The sequence below is a fragment of the Schistocerca gregaria genome, chromosome 1 (assembly GCF_023897955.1).
Source record: "Schistocerca gregaria isolate iqSchGreg1 chromosome 1, iqSchGreg1.2, whole genome shotgun sequence".
Taxonomy (NCBI): domain Eukaryota; kingdom Metazoa; phylum Arthropoda; class Insecta; order Orthoptera; family Acrididae; genus Schistocerca; species Schistocerca gregaria.
Window position 1 is genome coordinate 393,224,185 of NC_064920.1, and position 19,941 is coordinate 393,244,125.

The window sequence follows — 19,941 nt, forward strand, 5'->3', positions numbered from 1 at the left end:
CTCCATAACGAAACGTAAGTTCCAGAAGTGCTCCCGAAATTGGCAAAAGCGCTGGCACAAGTGTATTATATCCGAGGGGAATTACTTTCAAGGGCACGGAATTGATGTTGATGAATAAATAAAGATTTTTTTAGGAAGAAAAAAATTCCAGACACTTTTTGATCACATCTCGTATGACATATATTCTTCCTCTAAGGGTAATGAATGTTTCCTGTAAGACTGACCTAATGTCAGCAACACAATTTCACCGCACGCAACTATACGGAAGAAAATCTAATGAATTACGAGTCAAGATGCCTCCACATTTCTAGTTCTAAGTAGGGATGGTGGTCGTCGCTGAAACATCTGGTTTCGGCTACACCGGCAGTTAGCCGGACTGTTAAAACCGCTCAGAATAACCGGTTTGCGAAATGACTGATGTTCGATTTTTCATTCCCATTATTTCATATAATGAACGTAGCAGTATAACAAAGATTGGAAAATTTTGACTCCCTCACTTTCAAGATAAATACAACCGAATTTTAAAATAACCAGGCAAACAAAGGAAATTAGTTTGTTCACTGCTTTTCTCTAAAAGTGACGGGTGGTTGAAAACTATAAAAAGTCACCAGTATTCTCGTATCGATTCTAATCTTTGAAAATCATTTTATAATCAAGGATCATAGACTGCTGGTCATTACGAATTGTCAGTGCTAAAGGGTGAAAACTAAGGGCGAAGAACTATACTTCTCATTCCGAATGAAATTTTCACTCTGCAGTGGAGTGTGTGCTGATATGAAACTTCCTGGCAGATCAAAACAGTGTGCCGGATCAGGATCCAGTTTTGAATCTCGGTGCAAAACACAATTATTATCTGCTAGGAAGTTTTTCGTACTTTTTATGTTAATTCATCCGTTTTCAATAGCTACGGACAGACTGTGTTCCCACTGACGACAGATAAGCACTTTCAGTTTTTATTGAAAACTATGAATGAGTTGTTTTTTCTCCTTACGTGATGTCGCAAGTTTGTTGCGCTCATCCTATTCTTAATCTTTTAAAGCAAGTGGGGCATTGTAATTCATTGATGCCGCACTTTGTAAAATTCTTCCAGAGCACGGACGGTGAAAATCTGTAATAAAACTACTGTCCGAAGACAACAGCGAGAAACTACCATGTGGACCAGATGGAGCCATATGATAGCAGGTACATTATTGCATCATCAAAGCTGTACCAATTTTTATGCCATGTGCTTGTTGCTCATTTCTGTCGCCAATGGTATTAATATAGCACTGATCACTTTTCCCATTTTTTCTAACAATCCAAGGTTTCAAACAATAAAAATTTTACGAATAAAAATTACTCTTTTCCTAAAAAATGTTTATTTAAAAACGAAAAATTTTAGCACTGCTGCCATGGACACTCGATATTTAGGTTTTTTACTCAGTTATTAATAAAAATTTAAAAAAAGTTGTTGTAGCCGAGACCAAGGAAATACCGAAAAATACCGATTATTCAGAAGTAAAATACCGGTATCGGCTACAACCGCTCGGTTTTTCCTATACCTACCCATAAGTGGCGTCCATCATTAACGATATGTCATTGGGAGATTCTCCACCAATGTTCCGCACTCGTATAAAAAGTGATGCTCTCTTTTGAATAGTGGTGCAAATTTTCGCAAGCGAAACGGCCACTTCCTTTCCGAGGCGGACTTGCCCGGTATCCGCGGAACTAGGTCACCTTCTAGCCGCAGCGGAACTATTCTTTCCGCGTCACTCTCTCCAGAGGGCGAGCGGGAGGCCGGTACAGTTACGAGAGTCACTACTAAAGGGGAAGTTCCAGGGCAGCGTTCGAGAATTGTCGAGCGAACACGGGCGGCTAGGAACCATGGCTGAGTTGTCGCTGAAGAAATCTGCGGTGCTGGTGGTAATGGCGGCGGCTGTGGCGCTCGCCATCCCCACGGAAGACAAGAAGGCGGCGACGGACGTCTCCCAGAGCGGCGTCACGCTGCCGTTCAGCACCTCTGGCGACAACTACAGGACTTTCATCAACGTTCCCACGTGTAAGTTCCGCACCTCTGCTCGCTACTGTGCTACAGCCTCCACAGTGTAATGCATAACGACACGTCACTATCTGGTGCGGAAGTCGTTAGCGTTTGACAGCTGGAGCGACACTAGCGCTCCAAGCGGTGAGAAAGCAGCTAGTCATATGCGTTGTAAGCATAATGTTTGTTTTTAATTATTTTCCATTTAATTAACGAAGTATTTTTTTGCTTTCCGTGCGTTAGTAAATTACCGAGAGACCTGAACTATCATGAAATGCACGTAATAACAGCCGAATCACACTGATTAAACGACATAAGCTACAACCTCATCGTGAAGATATACTTTCCAATTAAGTGTATATTTGCGGCTTACGCCACTGAAAGCAAAAGAATTTAATCACATATTTTATTCACGAAAAGCTTATGTCTCTGCTGTTATCTGCTGATATTTTCATACGCACTTTCCTCGATACTTAAAATTTTTAAAATTCACTCGACTCCCTAATACAGGAATATTTTTGTAAATGTAATTACCTTGCTTCAAAAGCGAATCTGTTGAAGATTTTGTAAATGTAATTACTTTTGTTTCAAAAGCGAATGTGTTGAAGATTCTTCCCGTTTATGGTTCGGATTTAGCAACAATTGGAGACATGCGCGAAAAAACGGGCCAAACCTCGATTGTAAAAATTTAGAGATCAATGCTGCCATCTGTCGCTGGGTACGGGAACTATCAAAATTGACATCGGTCTCATCTCTGAATATCACAGTAGGATATGTAGGGGTGATACTAATGTCAGTTTTTATAGGTCCCGCACCCAGCAACTGATGGCAATACTTACCCCTTAAGTTCTTACAGTTGAGGGTTGGGCCGTTTTCCCGTGCAGCTCTTCAACTGTAGAATTGGTTTCTCCTGTGTCGAGAAAGTGTTTTCCTGCTTTTGACGATTTATTATCATATCTGGTTTCCCTTTAAGCTACACGTATGGGCGTTTATATGATACGTTAAATACTGTAGGTCTTATATTCCATATAGGTTTCCTACAGTCCACATTCACTGATTTTGCTGGAAGTGTGGTAAAGAAAACTCCGCTTTGTTGGCTAGATACACAACGTCTTTCACAAAAGGACAGGTACCTTTTCATATCTCTCAGGGTTCTTAGGAAATAAAAGAATGACAAATGCGGCAACATTTTTTAGTTACTGTCGATTTTTATCGCTCTCTATACCGTATATTACAAATGAATATAAACGTTAGTATTCGCACCTATCCGGTATCGTATTGAGAAGTGTCACTTGCTGGCCTCTTGGGACGAGACGGAGTGTTATGTTAGACTGAGGTGGCTCCGTAGTTCCTCTTGCTGACTTTGCGTAGCTTTGAAAATAGTCTGAGCATCACAAATCAATCGTAGACAACGAACGTGTGCCACTGATTACCATTGTTCTTCGCGTCTTGCGGAAACGTTAGAATAATTCATTTCATTTTTATTCATTTTGTAGAGACGTTGATAAAACTGGATAAATCTAAGGCCGTAACACCTTCCTAAGGTATGGGAGATCCGCCCGGCCGTGACCGAGCGGTTCTAGGCGCTTCAGTCTGGAACCGCACGACCGCTACGGTCGCAGGTTAGAATCCTGCCCTGGGCATGGATGTGTGTGATGTCCTTAGGTCTGTTAGGTTTAAGTAGTTCTAAGTTCTAGGGGACTGATGACCTGAGATGTTAAGTCCCATAGTGCTCAGAGCCATTTGAACCATTTTAGGTATGGGAGAAACAGACCGGTAAAAACCGATACCGGTATTTTAGTCTGAATAACCGGTGTTTTTCGGTATTTGTTTGGTCCCGGTTATAACAGGTGTTCTTTACTTTTTACTAATAACCGAAAAAAAACTAGCCATAGCAGACGTGCTAAAATGTTTCATTTTTAAATAAACCCTTTTTTTTAAAAAAAGTGGTAATTTTTTGGGAAAAATTTGCATTCCTTTTAAACATTCCGTTCTTGTAGAAAATTGGGGTGAAAGCGATCAGTGCTATTTTAATAACACCGCCCACAGAAACAAGCTACAAACACTTGGCACAAGAATTGGCGGAGCATTGCTCAGACAATAATGTTCCTGTTGGCGTGTATTATGGTTGAAGTTACGCGCTTACGTGCAGTATGCAAGGCTTCCCGCACCTGGTCTGTGTGGGATTTTCTCGCTGTCGCCGCCGGCCATCCGTTGTATTGCAAAATGGTACCAAGTGAAAGTGAAGTACAATGCTTCATTTGCTTTAAGAGATTAAAGTTTTGTCTGACTTTACTATGAAATACTAAAAGATGAAAGAAATCTACGTCTACATCCATACTCCGCAAGCCAGCTGAAGGTGTGTGGCGGAGGGTACTTTGAGTACCTCTATCGGTTCTCCCCTCTATTTCAGTCTCGTATTGTTCGTGCAAAGAAAGATTGTCGGTATGCCTCCGTGTGGGCTCAAATCTCTCTGATTTTATTCTCATGGTCTCTTCGCAAGATATACGTAGGAGGGAGCAACATACTGCTTGACTCTTTGGTGAAGCTATGTTCTCTAAATTATGATAACAGTAATAAATTAAAAACTTAACAATAGTTCATTGATAGTACTCAATAACAATAGAAAGCAGCTGATCCTCTGCCTATGTGTACATAGTACACCTTTATCTGCTTCTAGCACTTAGAAAAGGACACGTTAACACCAAAAACAGAGTTCTTCAAACTCGGTTTTCACCCTCTAGCACAAACTATTCGTAAAGCCTGAATAATGATATGATTCCCAGTCACAACACCATTTGTAAGGAGAGTTTCAAAAAATTACAATCAATAGGAGAATATCGGTGGTTTTTGTAGAATTTAACCACTTATCACTTTTCAAGAAAAGAGAAAGTACATGAACTGGTCTATGAACTGGTTTCTCATCCAGCTGTTCACACGACTTAGCTGCGAGTGACTTCGTGCTGTTCTCTAACTTGAAACATTGGTTTGCTGGAATGAAATTTCCAGTCAACAAGTATTTTACAGAGTTTGACAGAATCTACTTTTTGGATGGGATTAAAAAGCTGGAGGATCGCTGGGGTAAGTGTATATCACTCAAAGGAAACTATGTTGAGCAGTAAAGGTTTATCAAATCATCCTTGTGGGTGTCTGTATGAAACATATAATAACATGGAATGTAATATCTTGTGTAGGCGATAGACAACAGCGAGTAAAAATTTTAAAAAGTGCATGACACTATGCTGTCCGCCGTAATGTTATTTTGTTTTGCTACCGGTTTCGTTTCTGAACCATCACCAACATGCTTTAACGTAAGTCACCGTGAATATTAGGAATCCGGTAAAACATAAAATCTCCGATATCGCTGCGGCTGGAAAAAGACCCTGCAAGAACAGGACCAACGGCAACTGAAGAGAATCGTTCAACGTGACAGAAGTACAACCCTTTCGCAAATTGCTGAAGATTTCAATGGTGGGTCATCAACGAGTGTTCAGCTTACGAACTATTCAACGAAACACCATAGATATGAGCTGTCGGAGCCGAAGGCCCACTCATGTACCCTTGATGACTGCACGACACAAAGCTTTACGCCTCGCACATTTCACTTGTTGTCCTTGTGTCTGTGTCCCATCATATTTTTTATCTTGTTACAGTTTTTGATTATATATTACGGTGGCAATTATACTTTCCTGCGATACATCACTTTTTGTCCTTATGTCAGTGTGCTATCATATCTTTATCTTGCTACAATTTTTCATGTTATATTTGGATTCCTGTTAAAGCTTGTATGACACGTTATACATCTGTGGTAATTTTCCTGCCATTGATAATGTTTCAGAAACAAAACCAATAGCAAAATAAAATGACATTACTACAGACAGCACAGCGTTATGCATATTTGCAAATAGAATGTTAAAACTTGAAAAGTAACACAGATATTGACGGTATGTTTCTATAAGTAAATTAATTTTTTTTCACATATAACGCATCTCTATTCGCGCACCATTAGTGCCGCGACAAGCATCTAATCTCTATTCCACTTCTCTTCAAGTGTTTTGCGGCACTGCTAGCGTAATATTATCGATAACTGTAAGTAAGTGATGGCGCAGATCTGGTAGATCACGAACTGTCTCTGGTGCACTTGTTTCCTGATATACCCCCACCGAAAAATGTCAAATGGCGTAATGTCTTGGCTTCTACGGGTCCAAACAATCGATGGATTGCCTCTCCCAATCCAACTGTCTGGCAACTTATGGTCCAAGAAATCCCACACAATGTTCGAAAAATAAGATGTTGCGCCATCGTGTGGAAAGATCACGTCACTAGGAAGTTGCGGCACAGCATACAGCTCCAACGTGTCTACATATGTTGTTGCATTAACTGCAGCCTCCGAGAAGTAGAATGATATTAGAACACTGTCCTTCAACAAGCCACACCAGACATTCACTTTCGGATAGTCACGGTCGCACTCTATCACAACTTGGGCTAGGGGTTTCAGTTCCCCAATTGTGCTAGTTTACCGTGCCGGAAGCGTCGAATGCAGTCTTGTCCGAGAAACAGACGAAATCGAGGAATGTCTCCTGTTCATCCATTTTTGCCAAAATTGTCTCCGCGAATGCCTTCCGTAGCGGCTTGATTTTGATGACGAAGCTGCAGTTTGTACGCCTCTAGGCGCTACCTTTTGTGAAGGACATAGTATACTGTCGAACGAGGTAACTGTATCTGCCTACTTGCTTGCCATATTGTCTTACGAGTATTCCTCTGGATGGACGTACGGATTAATTCAACAGTACCCTCTGGAACTGCGTGCGAGGCGTGCTGGCTCAACTTCGAAAGTAAACTACCAGTTTCCCGAAGCCGCTTGTGCCATTGCTTGATTCTTAGGTAATGGGGAACATCGTCAGTTGGTGGCAGTCCACACTCACGTCGAAAACGACGTTGTACCAGTGTAACAGAATTCACCTCCACGGCAGAAAGAACATAATGCATTCTGCTGTGGACTCCACATGGCTACTGAAGCGCGCTTATGTGAACAAAGCAGTCACCTGCATGTCTACGCGTTATCACTGCCGCAAACACCGAAAACATTATGTGTTGTGTTGTGTGGTGTCCTTAGGTTAGTTAGGTATAAGTAGTTCTAAGTTCTAGGGGACTGATGACCATAGCTGTTAAGTCCCATAGTGCTCAGAGCCATTTGAACCATTTGAACCATTATGGCTTACCACACTCGCAGGAGCAAACCGCCAATAAATATCTCAATTACGCCTGTAGTTATTACATTTCATATTTTTATAGTATGTTTACATTATATTATTTATTATAACTTTTTATCTTATTATATGATTAAGCCAGACACACTGTATTTTGCTGCAGTCTTCTCGGGAAGTGATTTCTTTTTCTCTCTAGATAAGATAAGAGCAGTTTTGAAACTTTTTGTCAAATTACTTGCCGGACGATAAAAATAGCAATCACGGGATTGCACTAGCGGAGTGCATTTGGGGGAAATCACTTTAATACTGCATGTTGCCAATCCTTCAACATCTTGAAATAAATCTGGACATATAAGTGGTTTGTTTGTCTTCCTCGCGAGACATTTAAAAGAAGAAATTTGTTGCCTGCACGTAGAGCTTCATCATAGCAGTCAAACATTTTTGTATAATGCTGTTGTAAGTTTCCCGGATTTTGGCGAAGTACTGACAGTATTCCTTTATTTTGCCGTCTATTCATCCAGCGGTTCTTGAATCGCCGGTCCCAAACAGCCAGGACTTTCTTCTAGGCATACGTAGACTGTGGGTAATTATTTTCCAGAAAGCGTCATAACATATTCCATTGTATACGAATGGGTGATTTTCTTCATATTTCAGTTTGTTTTCAGTCTAAGTAACCTAAAAATAGAAAATTAAAAAAAAGTTTCACCGTGTGAACTCGACCCCATGCCCCTCGGACTACCATTGTGTACTCTTTCCGCTACGGCAACCGTTGCCTGAAAGCTACTCCAACAAAAGTTTCTCGTGCCTCGCCCTACTCTCGTCAAAAATGGTACTGTTTTTCTAAACGATTGGACATCTAGAGTCCCCATTTCTGTCACTTTCATTTCTGACCAAGCTCTGTACCATGAATTTAGACAAAGTCGGCGATGACGAGTAGGCGAGCACCCCTTGTTAGTATGAAAACGGAGAGATAAGGGCACATATAGAGGTACGCAGATGGTGATTTATCCCTCTCCTCTTTGCTTAGAATTTGTGCAGATGAAGATATAGGGGACAGTCAATGGAACAACAACCACGATCAGTCATTTGTATCATTAAATAACCTTTGCTTACTCGTACTGTGACCAAAATCGAGCGACTATCGTTGTCTGCAGGTATCAGTAGCGAGGTTTAATTATCTGGTTTACGTGCAACAGTTGTCTATTTTATCACAGCTCAACAATACACATGCTGTTCTTGATGCACAAGCCACAAACCTAAAAGGTGATACAAAGCAAAAACAAGAAAGGCAAAATTATAGTTGGTACAAATTTAATTTGTTGCAAGTTATTCCGTCTAAAATATCCGACTCAGTAAACAGAAGATTCGGTTTAGTGCTATAATTGACGTTTTTAGCAATCTAGGCTCTCCACAACATTCATCTTTCGTCTTACACCATTTTCATCGATATCGTAACTTTTGCGAATGGTAGACACAGAAGAGTGTTCCTTGAGACACTCTGTAGCAATTTTAGAATTGTGGGGTGTCGCATTGTCCTGCTGGAATCCCGCAAGTCCGTCGGAATGCACAGTGGACAAGAACGGATGCAGGTGATCAGACTGGATGCTTACGTACGCGTTAACTGTCAGAGTCGCATCTAGACATATCAGGGTCCAGTATCACTCCAACTGCACACGCCCCATATCATTACTGAGCCCTCCTCCCCCCCCCCCCCCACCACCACCCTAGCTTGAACAGTCCCCTGCTGATATACAGAGTTCCTGGATTCTTGAGGTTGTCTCCATACGCGTTCATGTCCATCCACTCGATACAATTTGAATTGAGACTCGTCCGACCAGGCCACATGTTTCCAGTTATCAACATTCAACAGTCCAACGTCGATTTTGCGGGCCCAGGTGAGGTGTAAAGCTTTGTGTCGTGCAGCCATCAATGGTACACGAGTAGGCCTTAGGTGAATGTTTCATTGAATGGTTCGCAAGCTGACACTTGTTAATGGCCCAGCACTCAAATCTGCAGCAGTTTGTGAAATGGTTGCACTTCCATCAAGTTTAACGATTCTCTTCAGTCGTCGTTGGTCCCGTTTTTGCAGGATCTTTCCCATCGCCACCTCGGAAATGCTGTGTCCCATTGCTTGTGCCTCAACTATAACACGACGTTCAAACGTACTTAAATCTTGATAACCTGCCATTGAAGCTGCACAACTGCATCAGGCACCTGTTCTCTTCTATACGCGTTACCGACCGCAGCGTCGTATTCTGCCGATGTACAGATCTGTATATTTGAATACGCTTCCGAGGTGCTTGAGTGTATTATTGTCAGGTTTTACCGGATACTTGATCTTTCAGATCCACTTACAAGTCATAAACGTACTAAACGTCACAAGTTAATGCCAAGGAGATGGGAGTGCCTCTGAATTTCTTGTGACAGGAAGTCACTCGCATACTGCTTGTTCGCCAAAACCGCTAACCCTCCTCGTTTCACATTTAAATTTCGTTAAAAACTATATGCATCGTAAACACTACCGCTATGCCGAGATCTCCATCAGGTAATAATTCTAGAGCTAGCTAAGGTTTCGAAAATATAAGACAGGCCTAATTTTGTAAGATGCACCAACAATTTCACGCGCCCGCTAGACATTAAGATCTTAACTGTCTTACTCTTATGGTTTCAACATCTTCATTATAACAGACAGAGTACTCCCTGGCACATTAGAAACTGGGTAGTTCTTTTGGAACTGAATCCAGCTGTACATCAGCAGTGGAATAATTTTGGATAATATTTGTCGCGACATTGCGCCTTGGATAAGGTTTAGCTATTTCGATGACTGTAGTTCAATTTTCAGGCATGTTCTGTTTTCTTTTCTGTGCCCTTTGTAGCAATAATGGCCGCCTCAGTATCTTGCTTTTCCGATTCGTTTCCTTCTAAACTATTTCATATGTACTGTCGTTGTAGGCTCAAAGGGAAATAGCACAATGAATAACATTTCAGGGTCATCAACGACAGTGAAGAGCAATTAATTTTTTTACTAATGTCACTGCTGCAACATAACTAGTTCTCTTAGCAATTGAGGTGCCGGTTTTACAGTAAGATACTAATCAACGTGTAGTTACATGGTGCATTGTTAACTATACGCATTAGTCACCCATTCTGAAGAGACTAACTTTTTCACTGGCTGAATGTGAGCGTGACAAAATAGGCGCTGTCTGACTCGTGCAACTGACCTAACATTTAACGATGACTGAAAGTAGGAACATTTGCGGGAGCGCGGGAAGGTCACCAAACACTCACTTTATTGGATGTATGTTCGATGCATACTTTTCTATAGGCACATAAAAAAGTTCACGTCTCGTCGGTATCGAGGTCTTTGGGGACGGAGCAATAATTCAGTGGGAACGGTATAGGTTAAGGAAGCAAAAGAAAACTCGTTAAATGAATCATTCAGAATTTCATGTTTGTACTTTTGGGAAAGTACAGAAAAAACGATGAGGTTTAGAACAACATTCCTCGCAAATACACCTATGAACCCAGTTCATTAATCGTTGGGCAAACTCGTTTTCTGTGAATGCCGTTAATTGCTTCAGTACAGAAATCATTATATAATTAACTAATATAAAATGCACTGTACATTCGCTACATTTAAACACTGTAATAACAAGTAATGCAATTAATTCAAGCATTCTTCGGTCGCGCATCCGGAGCAGTTTTTTATTTGTCCTTCCTATACTTCGGCTGATCAGCAACAGCCATCTTCAAGGTGAGTCGGCGAGAACTTGACACTGTACTATGGAGTAAATGCGCGTGTGACAGTTAAGGAACATAGCATGCGCAAAGTCAGAAAATCCACAGTGCTCAAAAATTATGTGGGTAGTTATAGAAATTATGTGGATTGTTGTAGAAATTATGTGGGTCATTATAGAAACTGGGAGAAGCGATCTGCAGTACTTTAATAACAACGCCTACAGTGAGAAACTAGCAGCAATCACGTGACATAAGAACCGGTACAGCATTGTAGAGAGAATAATGTGCATGCTGCCGTGTGGCATGGCCTACTAAATAGTACGTCCGCACGTACAATACGTAAAACTTTCCCCCCACCTGATCTATATGGTAGTTTCTCGCTTTCGTCTTCGGATATCTATAGCATTACGGAACGGCGTTATCCATACTTTGGAAGTATCTTATGAAGTGCGGTAGCAATGAAGTGAAAATCTCCATTTGTTTTCAAAGGTTGAAAACGAAAGGAGGCACAAGAAACTTTAGATGTCAAGTAAGGAGAAAATTTGATTGTTATAGTTTTTTTGACGTGCTGTAAACTGGATAATAATGGAACCATTAATTTTGTGGTTCCTTCAGGGTGAAAAATTGATACCAACCAAAAGTGGTGGTGTAGGGAAGTCATCACCTTGTGACTTTTCGTTCCCACTGTCGCCGCAGCTGTCTCCAATTTCACAGTCTTTGCTTGGGACACTGAGACTGATTTCTGCCGCAGCCTCAACCACAAATCGATCGTGGTTTCTTACTCTTCAATTTCACTAGAAATTTCCAGTCTTTATTCGAAGTCTGTGATTATTAACGATAGAAAACCGAAAATCCATTATTTCGGAAACCAGTTTTTTGAGCGGCTTTAACAGTTCAGGTTAAACTGGAGGCGAAAAGAACCGATGTATCCGAAAACCGGTTGTTTCAGCGGTAACCATCGTCCCTACGATGCGCCGAGGTGGAGACCCTCGTCTGAGTTGAGCAGGTTCTCGGCTGTAGCCGTTATCTTGACTTTCCCGTAATACGTGGACTAGCCAATGGAAATGCAGTGTTCAGCCACTACACGTATGTTGGGACGCAGCGTTCTTGTAGAGAGCGTTTTGTTTGTCGTATGTGTGTTTTAGTGCATTGACAACGTATTTCGTAAATACCCGCTGCTGTCTTCGCCAATGGGAGGGAAATCGCATCCACTTTACGCTTCTTCGCTATTGTGGCACTTTCTGAAGAAAGCTTTTCCACCCATGGTAGAATGGGTGTAGGCTTTACATTTCTTTCTTCCTGATCATTCTGTGGTTGGTCTGGTGATTTCGTTTGCAGCGCCCTCGTAATCCGATGTTTAATACACTAGTATTCAATTTTTGTGAGTTTTCCTTCCACGTGTACCAGTTCAACCTGTAAGGTGTCAGCGTCGGGCACTACGTACCTGAAAACATGTAGTGTGAGGCAGTTCTCCTTTCGTCTCCGACTCATCTCGAAAGATGGCTCTATAATTACGAGCTGAAATATCGAAAGAAAGAATAGTACTGTGCCAGATGCTCGTCCCAAATATAATATAATATCCCAAACTCGAGGGATAACTTCAAGAAACACAAATAACGCAGTTTTTAATGTTAAATATTTAAATGCGAAAATAATTTAATACCATTTTCAACGATGATAAAGCTGCTATTTTAGGAAACATACTGGATCTTCGGATAGTCTCCAAGGTAGCACGTTTCCAGCCTCAAACAAACTAACTGATCTCTAGTTACAGAAATGACATTTTCAACAGCACAGTCTCATAGTAAATGTAGTGAATATGACCTTGGGGAAAAATTAGTAATAAGATATCTATCATCCGCGTTTCATTTCACTTGTTCTGAAATCAGGCACAGAGCGAAGGAACGTTCCTGGGGAGACCGGTTCACAGTTTTTTAATGTTCCCCGTCCGTTTCGACAGATGCAAATTTCCTTCACTTACACTTCGAACTTGCTACAGAAGAATACGATTTTAATAACAATGATAATAAAATATACGTAATGTTCTGATATAAAGTGACAATATTTTGTTTATATCAGTGCTTAGTACATTCCTGTAGTGTAGCCTAACTTCCAAGTAGGAATGGCGGTTATAGCTGAAACTGCCAGTTTTCGGTTATATCGGTTTTTTTCAACGCTAGTTTAACCCATTTGTTAAAACCTGTCAAAAGAACTGATTTCTGAAATAACCGATTTTCGGCTTTCTGTTCCTTTATTGGCCGTAATAAACATACAAATCGAACAAACACTGAAAAAATTTTACTCACTCTGTTTCAAGACACATAGAATGAAAATATCATATTAGATAGGCAAATAAAAAGCCTTAGTCTGTCAACGGTTCGCCTCTTTCTTCGAGAAGTGATAAGTGGTTGAATACAATAAAAAAATCACCAGTATTCTAATATCGATTCTAATATTTAAAACTCTGCTCAAAACTCATGTTGTAATCATCCACCATTTGGGCATTATGGAAAGTCAGTGCTAAAAGATGAAAACCGAGGTTGAAAAATTATTTTTCAGTTAATTTATCCGTTTTGAAAAACTACAAATTAGTTGCTGTGATGAATAGGACCTAGCTCTAAAAGTGGAAAAATGTAAGTTAATGGGGTTGAATAGGAAGAACAGACCTGTAATGTTCGGATACAGCATTCCTAGTGTTCAGCTTGACACAGTCAGGTAGTTTAAATATCTGGGCATAACGTTGCAAAGTGATATGAGATGGAACGAGCATGTGACAACTGCAGTAGGGAAGGCAAATGGTCGACTTCGGTTTTTTGGGAGAATTTTAGGAAAGGGAGGTTCACCTGTAAAGGAGAACGCATAAAGGATGGTGGTGCGACCTGTTCTTTAGTACTGTTTTTAGCGTTTGGGATCCGTACCAGCTCGATTGAAGGAAGACATCGAAGCTATTCAGAGGATGGCTGCTAGATTTGTTACCGGTAGGTTCGAACAAAACGTAAGTGTTATGGAGATGCTTCGGGAACTCAAATGGGAATCCATGGAGGGAAGGCATCGTTCTTTTTGGGAAACACTATTGAGAAAATTTAAGGAACAGGCATTTAGAGTTGATTGTCGAACGATTCTGATGCCAACATACATGGCGCCTAAGGACCACGAAGATAAGTTACGAGAAATTAGGATTCATACGGAGGCGTATAGATAGTCGTTTTTCCCTCGCTCTACTTGTGAGTGGAAGAGGAGGGGAAATGACAAGTAGTAGTACAGGGTTCCCTGTTCCAAGCACCTTGCGGCTTGCGGAGCATCTATGTAGATGCAGATGTAGATGTACATGAAGATAATGGCTCTGAGCACTATGGGACTTAACATCTATGGTCATCAGTCCCCTAGAACTTAGAACTACGTAAACCTAACTAACCTAAGGACAGCACACAACACCCCGCCATCACGAGGCAGAGAAAATCCCTGACCCCGCCGTGAATCGAACCCGGGAACCCGGCCGTGGGAAGCGAGAACGCTACCGCACGACCACGGGATGCGGGCCATGAAGATAAAGTCACATTATGCAGATATAGACGCCAGATCAGCTACTTTCAATTTTTATTCTAAACTATGGATTAACTGTTAAGTCTTAAGTTTTCTTATGATACGTTTGTTTGCGTGACCATTTTCCGCAGCAGCCGTTAATATCTGTTACTTTAGATTATCAGTCTTGAACTGACTGTCGTCTAATTAAAAAGAACTACACCAGACGCATTTCGCTTTCATTTACAAAGCTACGCTTGTACAACTTTTTATTATTTTAGGTTAAAAAGTTTTGTCCTTACATGATGTCACAGATTTGTTGTGGGTCTTCCAGTTCTTAATCTTTTAAAGCAAACTGAGCATTCTACTGCACCGATACGGCACTTCGTAAAATACGAGTACTTGCAGATTACGGATGGTGTAATTCTGTAATGTAAATTAATGTCCGACGACAACAGCGAGAAACTACCATATAGACCAGAAGAGACACGTCCTGCTCCCTGCTTGTGTAAAAGAAGCCCGCACAGGGTACGATGCCCCGATGCGCAGTGACCAATTATTGTCCAAAAGCGCTGGGCGAGTTCTTTCGTTTGTTCGGAAGGGGAGACCGACAGTGTCCGAAACCTTTCAGCCTGTCAGCGATGACAGAATCGAGGCGCACGCCTCGCAATCTTTCTCAAACGATTTTCAGAAACTACTGCGCAAAAAAAAAAAATCATTTTTCCTTTATTTATAGCCTTATACGTCAGGTTCGTGATAATGTGCCTATCATTTCGTTATTGGTCGTGGTTATTGTGATATCTGCGTGGAAGTAAGACATTGCCCAAAATTCGAAAAAGTTCGCAGTGAAAAATAGAGGTCGCTATGATTTTGCGATTGGTGCATATTTACATAATATGTTGCAGAGTATGAAAGTTAGCTAACACATTGAATTTTTTTTTAACTTGGGTGGAGGTCTCTATCGGTAACCAATGTCGAGGACAGTGATCTTATGTAGCACACTCATCTGCGATTGCGCCGCGCCAGCAGTAAAGCCAGAGTGAACGGTTTGATTTATCAAAATGAGATTTTGGTAAATGATAGCACGCGAAGAGGAGAGTATTTTCCCCTGTAGTTATAATGCAAAACTTCATTATCTACCGTGTTATTCCACTAACTACAGACTTTCTCGATGAATGAAAGTAGGTTTTAAAGGCCATCGATAGCTGCTGAAACGAGAAATGCTGCGAGTGTTGGAACAACATTAGTGGAGATATTACACGCTTCTTTTGTACCGAGAACGTGCTTTTTCAAAATCTACTGATCTCGGTTCCTTTCTTAGTAAACTGTGAGGGGAAGGCACGCTTAAGCCAAATTGAGCCAAATGTGGTTGAAGACCCTGAGTAGATGTTGCCTCTGGCTAATGTCCAACTGTTAGTTCATCTGGTTCTGGATGGAATCCATGCCTGGGGCCCTGTCATGTGAAGAGTTAAGAGCTTGCAAGAATTCTCATTCAGTGAAGCATTCATTATAGGATTCAGTTTGGTGGTAGTTAGAACAGAGGAGTTTTTCTTCAACTCGTCGTTTCTGCCAGAGAAAGATAGAATAGGAAGAGGATGCCGATGCTGTCACAAAGTGAGTCACGAGGTGTTCTGCAAGGAGCGATGGCTCAGAGCACCATGTACGATCAGATCCTGGACAGTTGATTGTCGCTGAGGGCCCAGAAGGCTGTGGAGCTTGGACCAAACCTGTGATGAAGAGGCATACATCCACAGGGAGGAGAAACGGCGCTCCCAGCATTCTTCTTTACTCTGCTTAATAAGGTGGTGAGCCTTAGCACGACGGCGACTGGTAAGTCATCGGTCCGCCAGAGGTCGATGATAGGGGGACCGTTGGATAGGGGGATAGTAGTGCCAGCGGCATGAGAAGAGTGGCAGAGACGTCTTGCATGACCGAATCAGTGCTGTCCGAGAGAGAAGTCTACATGCATAGCAGATGTATATAAAGCCCAACTGGCTCTATGCAATGCCCAACGTGGGCGTCTGTCTACCTGGCGGCGGCAGGGGAACTGTAAAATCACTGGAAAGTGATCACTGTCACAAGTATCATCATGGGATGGCCAATGCAGGGAAGCCACGAGAGCAGGGGAAGATATCGTAAGGTCGATTGCACGAAAGGTGTCATGAGCGGCAGTGAAGTGGACAGGGGAACCATTATCGGGAAGACACAATACTGTGCATTGCATTCCCCAAGGAGGATGCACAGGGCCGGGAGTTAGTGTATTAAAGTAGGTAGTGTCATCAAGGAATTGCGTTTCTTGTAGAGCAAGACAGGACGCGGAATAAGAAAAAAACAAGCTGTCGTATTTCTTGTAAGTGACAGTAATATCCGTTGCAATTCCACTGGGTTATCATGTGGCGAGAGTTTAGGTTGTACATAAAGAAGCCGAGGGTTCATGCCACCGGATAGTGGTTGTCACCGACGAGGATGTGGTGACATCTGTAAATAAGATGTCAGACTCAGGTTGCGAAGGAGGAGAGTTTACTTAAAGAAGCATTCAGGCGTCTCCAGGCAAAGATAGGTCAGGTTTTTATTTTTTTAATGTAAAGAAGTCAATAAAGTAGATTCCTTTTCCCCTTGAATAGGGCTGTATATCACTATGAAATATAAGTATCTGGTGTTTCTGTTTCGGCTTTGATAAGCAACAGGCGCGCATCTGAAACAAAACGGCAATTAGAACAGTCGGTTGGCGAACTTGAAAGTTCATTCATGAAATAGCAATGTTGTTGGAACGTTTACATTGCGGATTAAAATAGGAGCACCCAAGATTAGTGCACAAGGGAATGTTTTGTTCCTGTTCACATATTGGCTGTAGCGATAAATGTACAACCAAGCCTTCAAATCAGTTCCCCAGGTACTCTGTTACCAACTTTGGGCACCTTTGTTTGTTTTTTTATTTCTTAGATAAAAAGTGTCTCTATGGGAAAGAAAAGTTTTGTCAAATGAAGAGGTTTCCTATGCTGTATACGAATATTACGTAGGATTGAGGAAGTAAACAAAAACTGAAATTTCTTGGGACAAAATATAAAGGCGGCAATGGGGTTTTTTTAGCGTGTAAAAATGTTTTTATAAAAAAGTATTTACTGTGTTCTATGAAACATATCGAATATCTGTCATAGACATGTTTATTAAAGTTTTTTTCAGTATGTTGAGTCATTCAGTTAGAAGAAGGAAATGCATCCTTCTCATAATAACTTTTTCTGCTTCCAGGTCGCCCAGGGCTGTGTCCATTCATCAAGAAACTGGTTCCTGATCACCATCCACATCCAGACAGCCCGCATAACCCAGCGCCATCAGTGTGTGGCAATATGTGTTCCGCCGATGTGACATGCCCTATCGGCCAGAGATGCTGCCCCACCCACTGTGGATACGTCTGCCATCCCATCGTCGTTGTGGCCCCACCCAATGCCTAGATAACTCTATTTTCATTTCTGCTGTTTACTGTCTGTCTAGTATTGTTTCAAGGAAATCTGTTTTTCAATGTATTTGCTCAGATAAAACAGATATTATTTAATCATCCAATCATATATTCACATACCATCCAATCATACATTTATCATATAACATGATATCTTTAGATTAGTATCCTGTAGAATGATACTATTCTGGCTGTGTAACAGCAAATATCACATTCATCCATGAGCAAAATAATCAAATCATAGTAACTTACAAGTACATTTCTATCATTAGAGAGCATACAAAACAAACTAAATTATTATGTCGCTCCATGTGGTAGAAGGCTTTGATCCCAAAGTATTTATTTACGTTAAATGCTAACTAGTGATTGAAACTCATTTTATTGCAAGTCAACGAAAACAGATTCCTATGAGATGATAAAAGACAGCAGTCCTGCAAGAAATTAGAGGTTGTTGCTGATATTTATTAACATTTCATCTATGCCATTGTTTTACCTTCATCAACCTTGTATAGACATGTCATCAGCTGTGTACATCATTTCCTTATTTAACAAATGTCAACTTCTTTTATTCATCCCACAACTGCACTTAAACAACACTAGCAGAAATTGTAATGGATATACATCAAGCTATGCAAATGTAAAAGTACCATACATACATTAATGTTTGTCAATTGTTATCTTCCAAATAAAATATTGTTTATGAACATGGAATCTTATTTAATGGAACATCATGTCCCACTAAAAATATATTCATTTGTGGAGAATCTAGTGCACCTCAAGCCAATCATAAAAAACAATATGAAGCTTACGACAGAAGTCGATTTTATTCACTTTATTGGTCTGTGGAATGTTGGTGTGTGATAGAGGAAGTAACAGGAGACCTACAGATTGTGTACATGTAAATTATAAACAGCTATAAAATTGTCATTGAAATAAAATGGATGTCATTAACAGCAAATCATGTCTCTAACAAAACATTTTACATGAATACATAGGAATTGTTGACAAAGGCTTGTAACTTGATCCACTACACATGCGTTAACCTTGTAAGTAATTCATGATAGGAAATTAGCAGTTATGTCAACCAAATGGTATAAAATAGATGAGAAACATGAGCAAGCTTATGCAGCTGTATAACTAACATGTAGCATGCTATTTTAAACTCAGTATTAATAATGGTCGATATCTTTATTTTTATAACACACAAATTTTCATGGATCAAACACTATTTAGTGAACATGAATTATATTATGAAAAGGACAGATTGCTACTTGTTGCACAGAGGAGGCATTGATTCGCAAACAGGAACAACAACAAGACTGCTATACATTTAAGGTTCCAGCCACATCGTCTACTTCAAAAGTAGAAAACACACATACATTCACACAAGCGCAACCCACAAATGTGTGGTTACTGTCTTTGGCCACTGTGGCTGCCTCCATTGTTTTATTTCGTGAATACAGATAAATGATAATATCAAGATACTGAGGTTCAGAAATATCTAGTTTTAGAAATAACATTATTTATTCTCTTAGGGTGACTATTCTTTACTTCATGATAAATACTTTCCTGCAGGTCATAACCCAGAATGAAATGAAGTTTGTAATTACTGGACGTGCAAGTAGTTGTTGGATGTGCAAGTGTAAAGTATGTGCATTATTATGTTCCTGGAACAGACCTTGTTAAGAATACTAAATGAATAGTAAAATTGGCTCTGCTTACTCAGTGACTTATCTTTAAGGATATCTCAGTGCAGTTCATTGATTTTCCATGCCCCAAGAATTTTTATCACCAGCTCTCAGTTAGTTGGAACATTCGCAATAATCAGTTGATTTTTCGTTGATATACCATCTGTATTTACCAGACTTTATACCTACAATTCTTTTCTTCATTAATGAATAGTCCTAGTTTGCTTTTGTTTAAGGAATTTATCAGCTGGTCTCATTTTTGTTAATGTTTCATTTGCCTTGATTCAAATCAATTGAAATTCTCCT

At 40.6% G+C, this 19,941-nt stretch overlaps 1 protein-coding gene across 1 annotated transcript; it reads left to right on the forward strand.

The window, feature by feature from the left end:
- The first annotated feature begins 1,834 nt into the window (after nucleotides 1-1,834).
- On the forward strand, nucleotides 1,835-18,651 carry LOC126348871 (uncharacterized). The gene is made up of 2 exons (XM_050002390.1): nucleotides 1,835-2,038; nucleotides 17,740-18,651. Exons 1-2 carry the CDS (start codon nucleotides 1,864-1,866, stop codon nucleotides 17,940-17,942), a joined length of 378 nt encoding a protein of 125 aa, XP_049858347.1. The 5' UTR covers nucleotides 1,835-1,863; the 3' UTR covers nucleotides 17,943-18,651.
- The last annotated feature ends 1,290 nt before the right edge of the window (nucleotides 18,652-19,941 follow it).

What these genes read in the sequence shown, in the direction of transcription:
- LOC126348871 (XM_050002390.1), top strand. Translation starts at nt 1,864, where the DNA reads ATGGCTGAGTTGTCGCTGAAGAAATCTGCGGTGCTGGTGGTAATGGCG. An exon ending in TTTCATCAACGTTCCCACGT is followed by an intron (nt 2,039 to 17,739) that starts GTAAGTTCCGCA and finishes TTCTGCTTCCAG; the next exon opens with GTCGCCCAGGGCTGTGTCCA.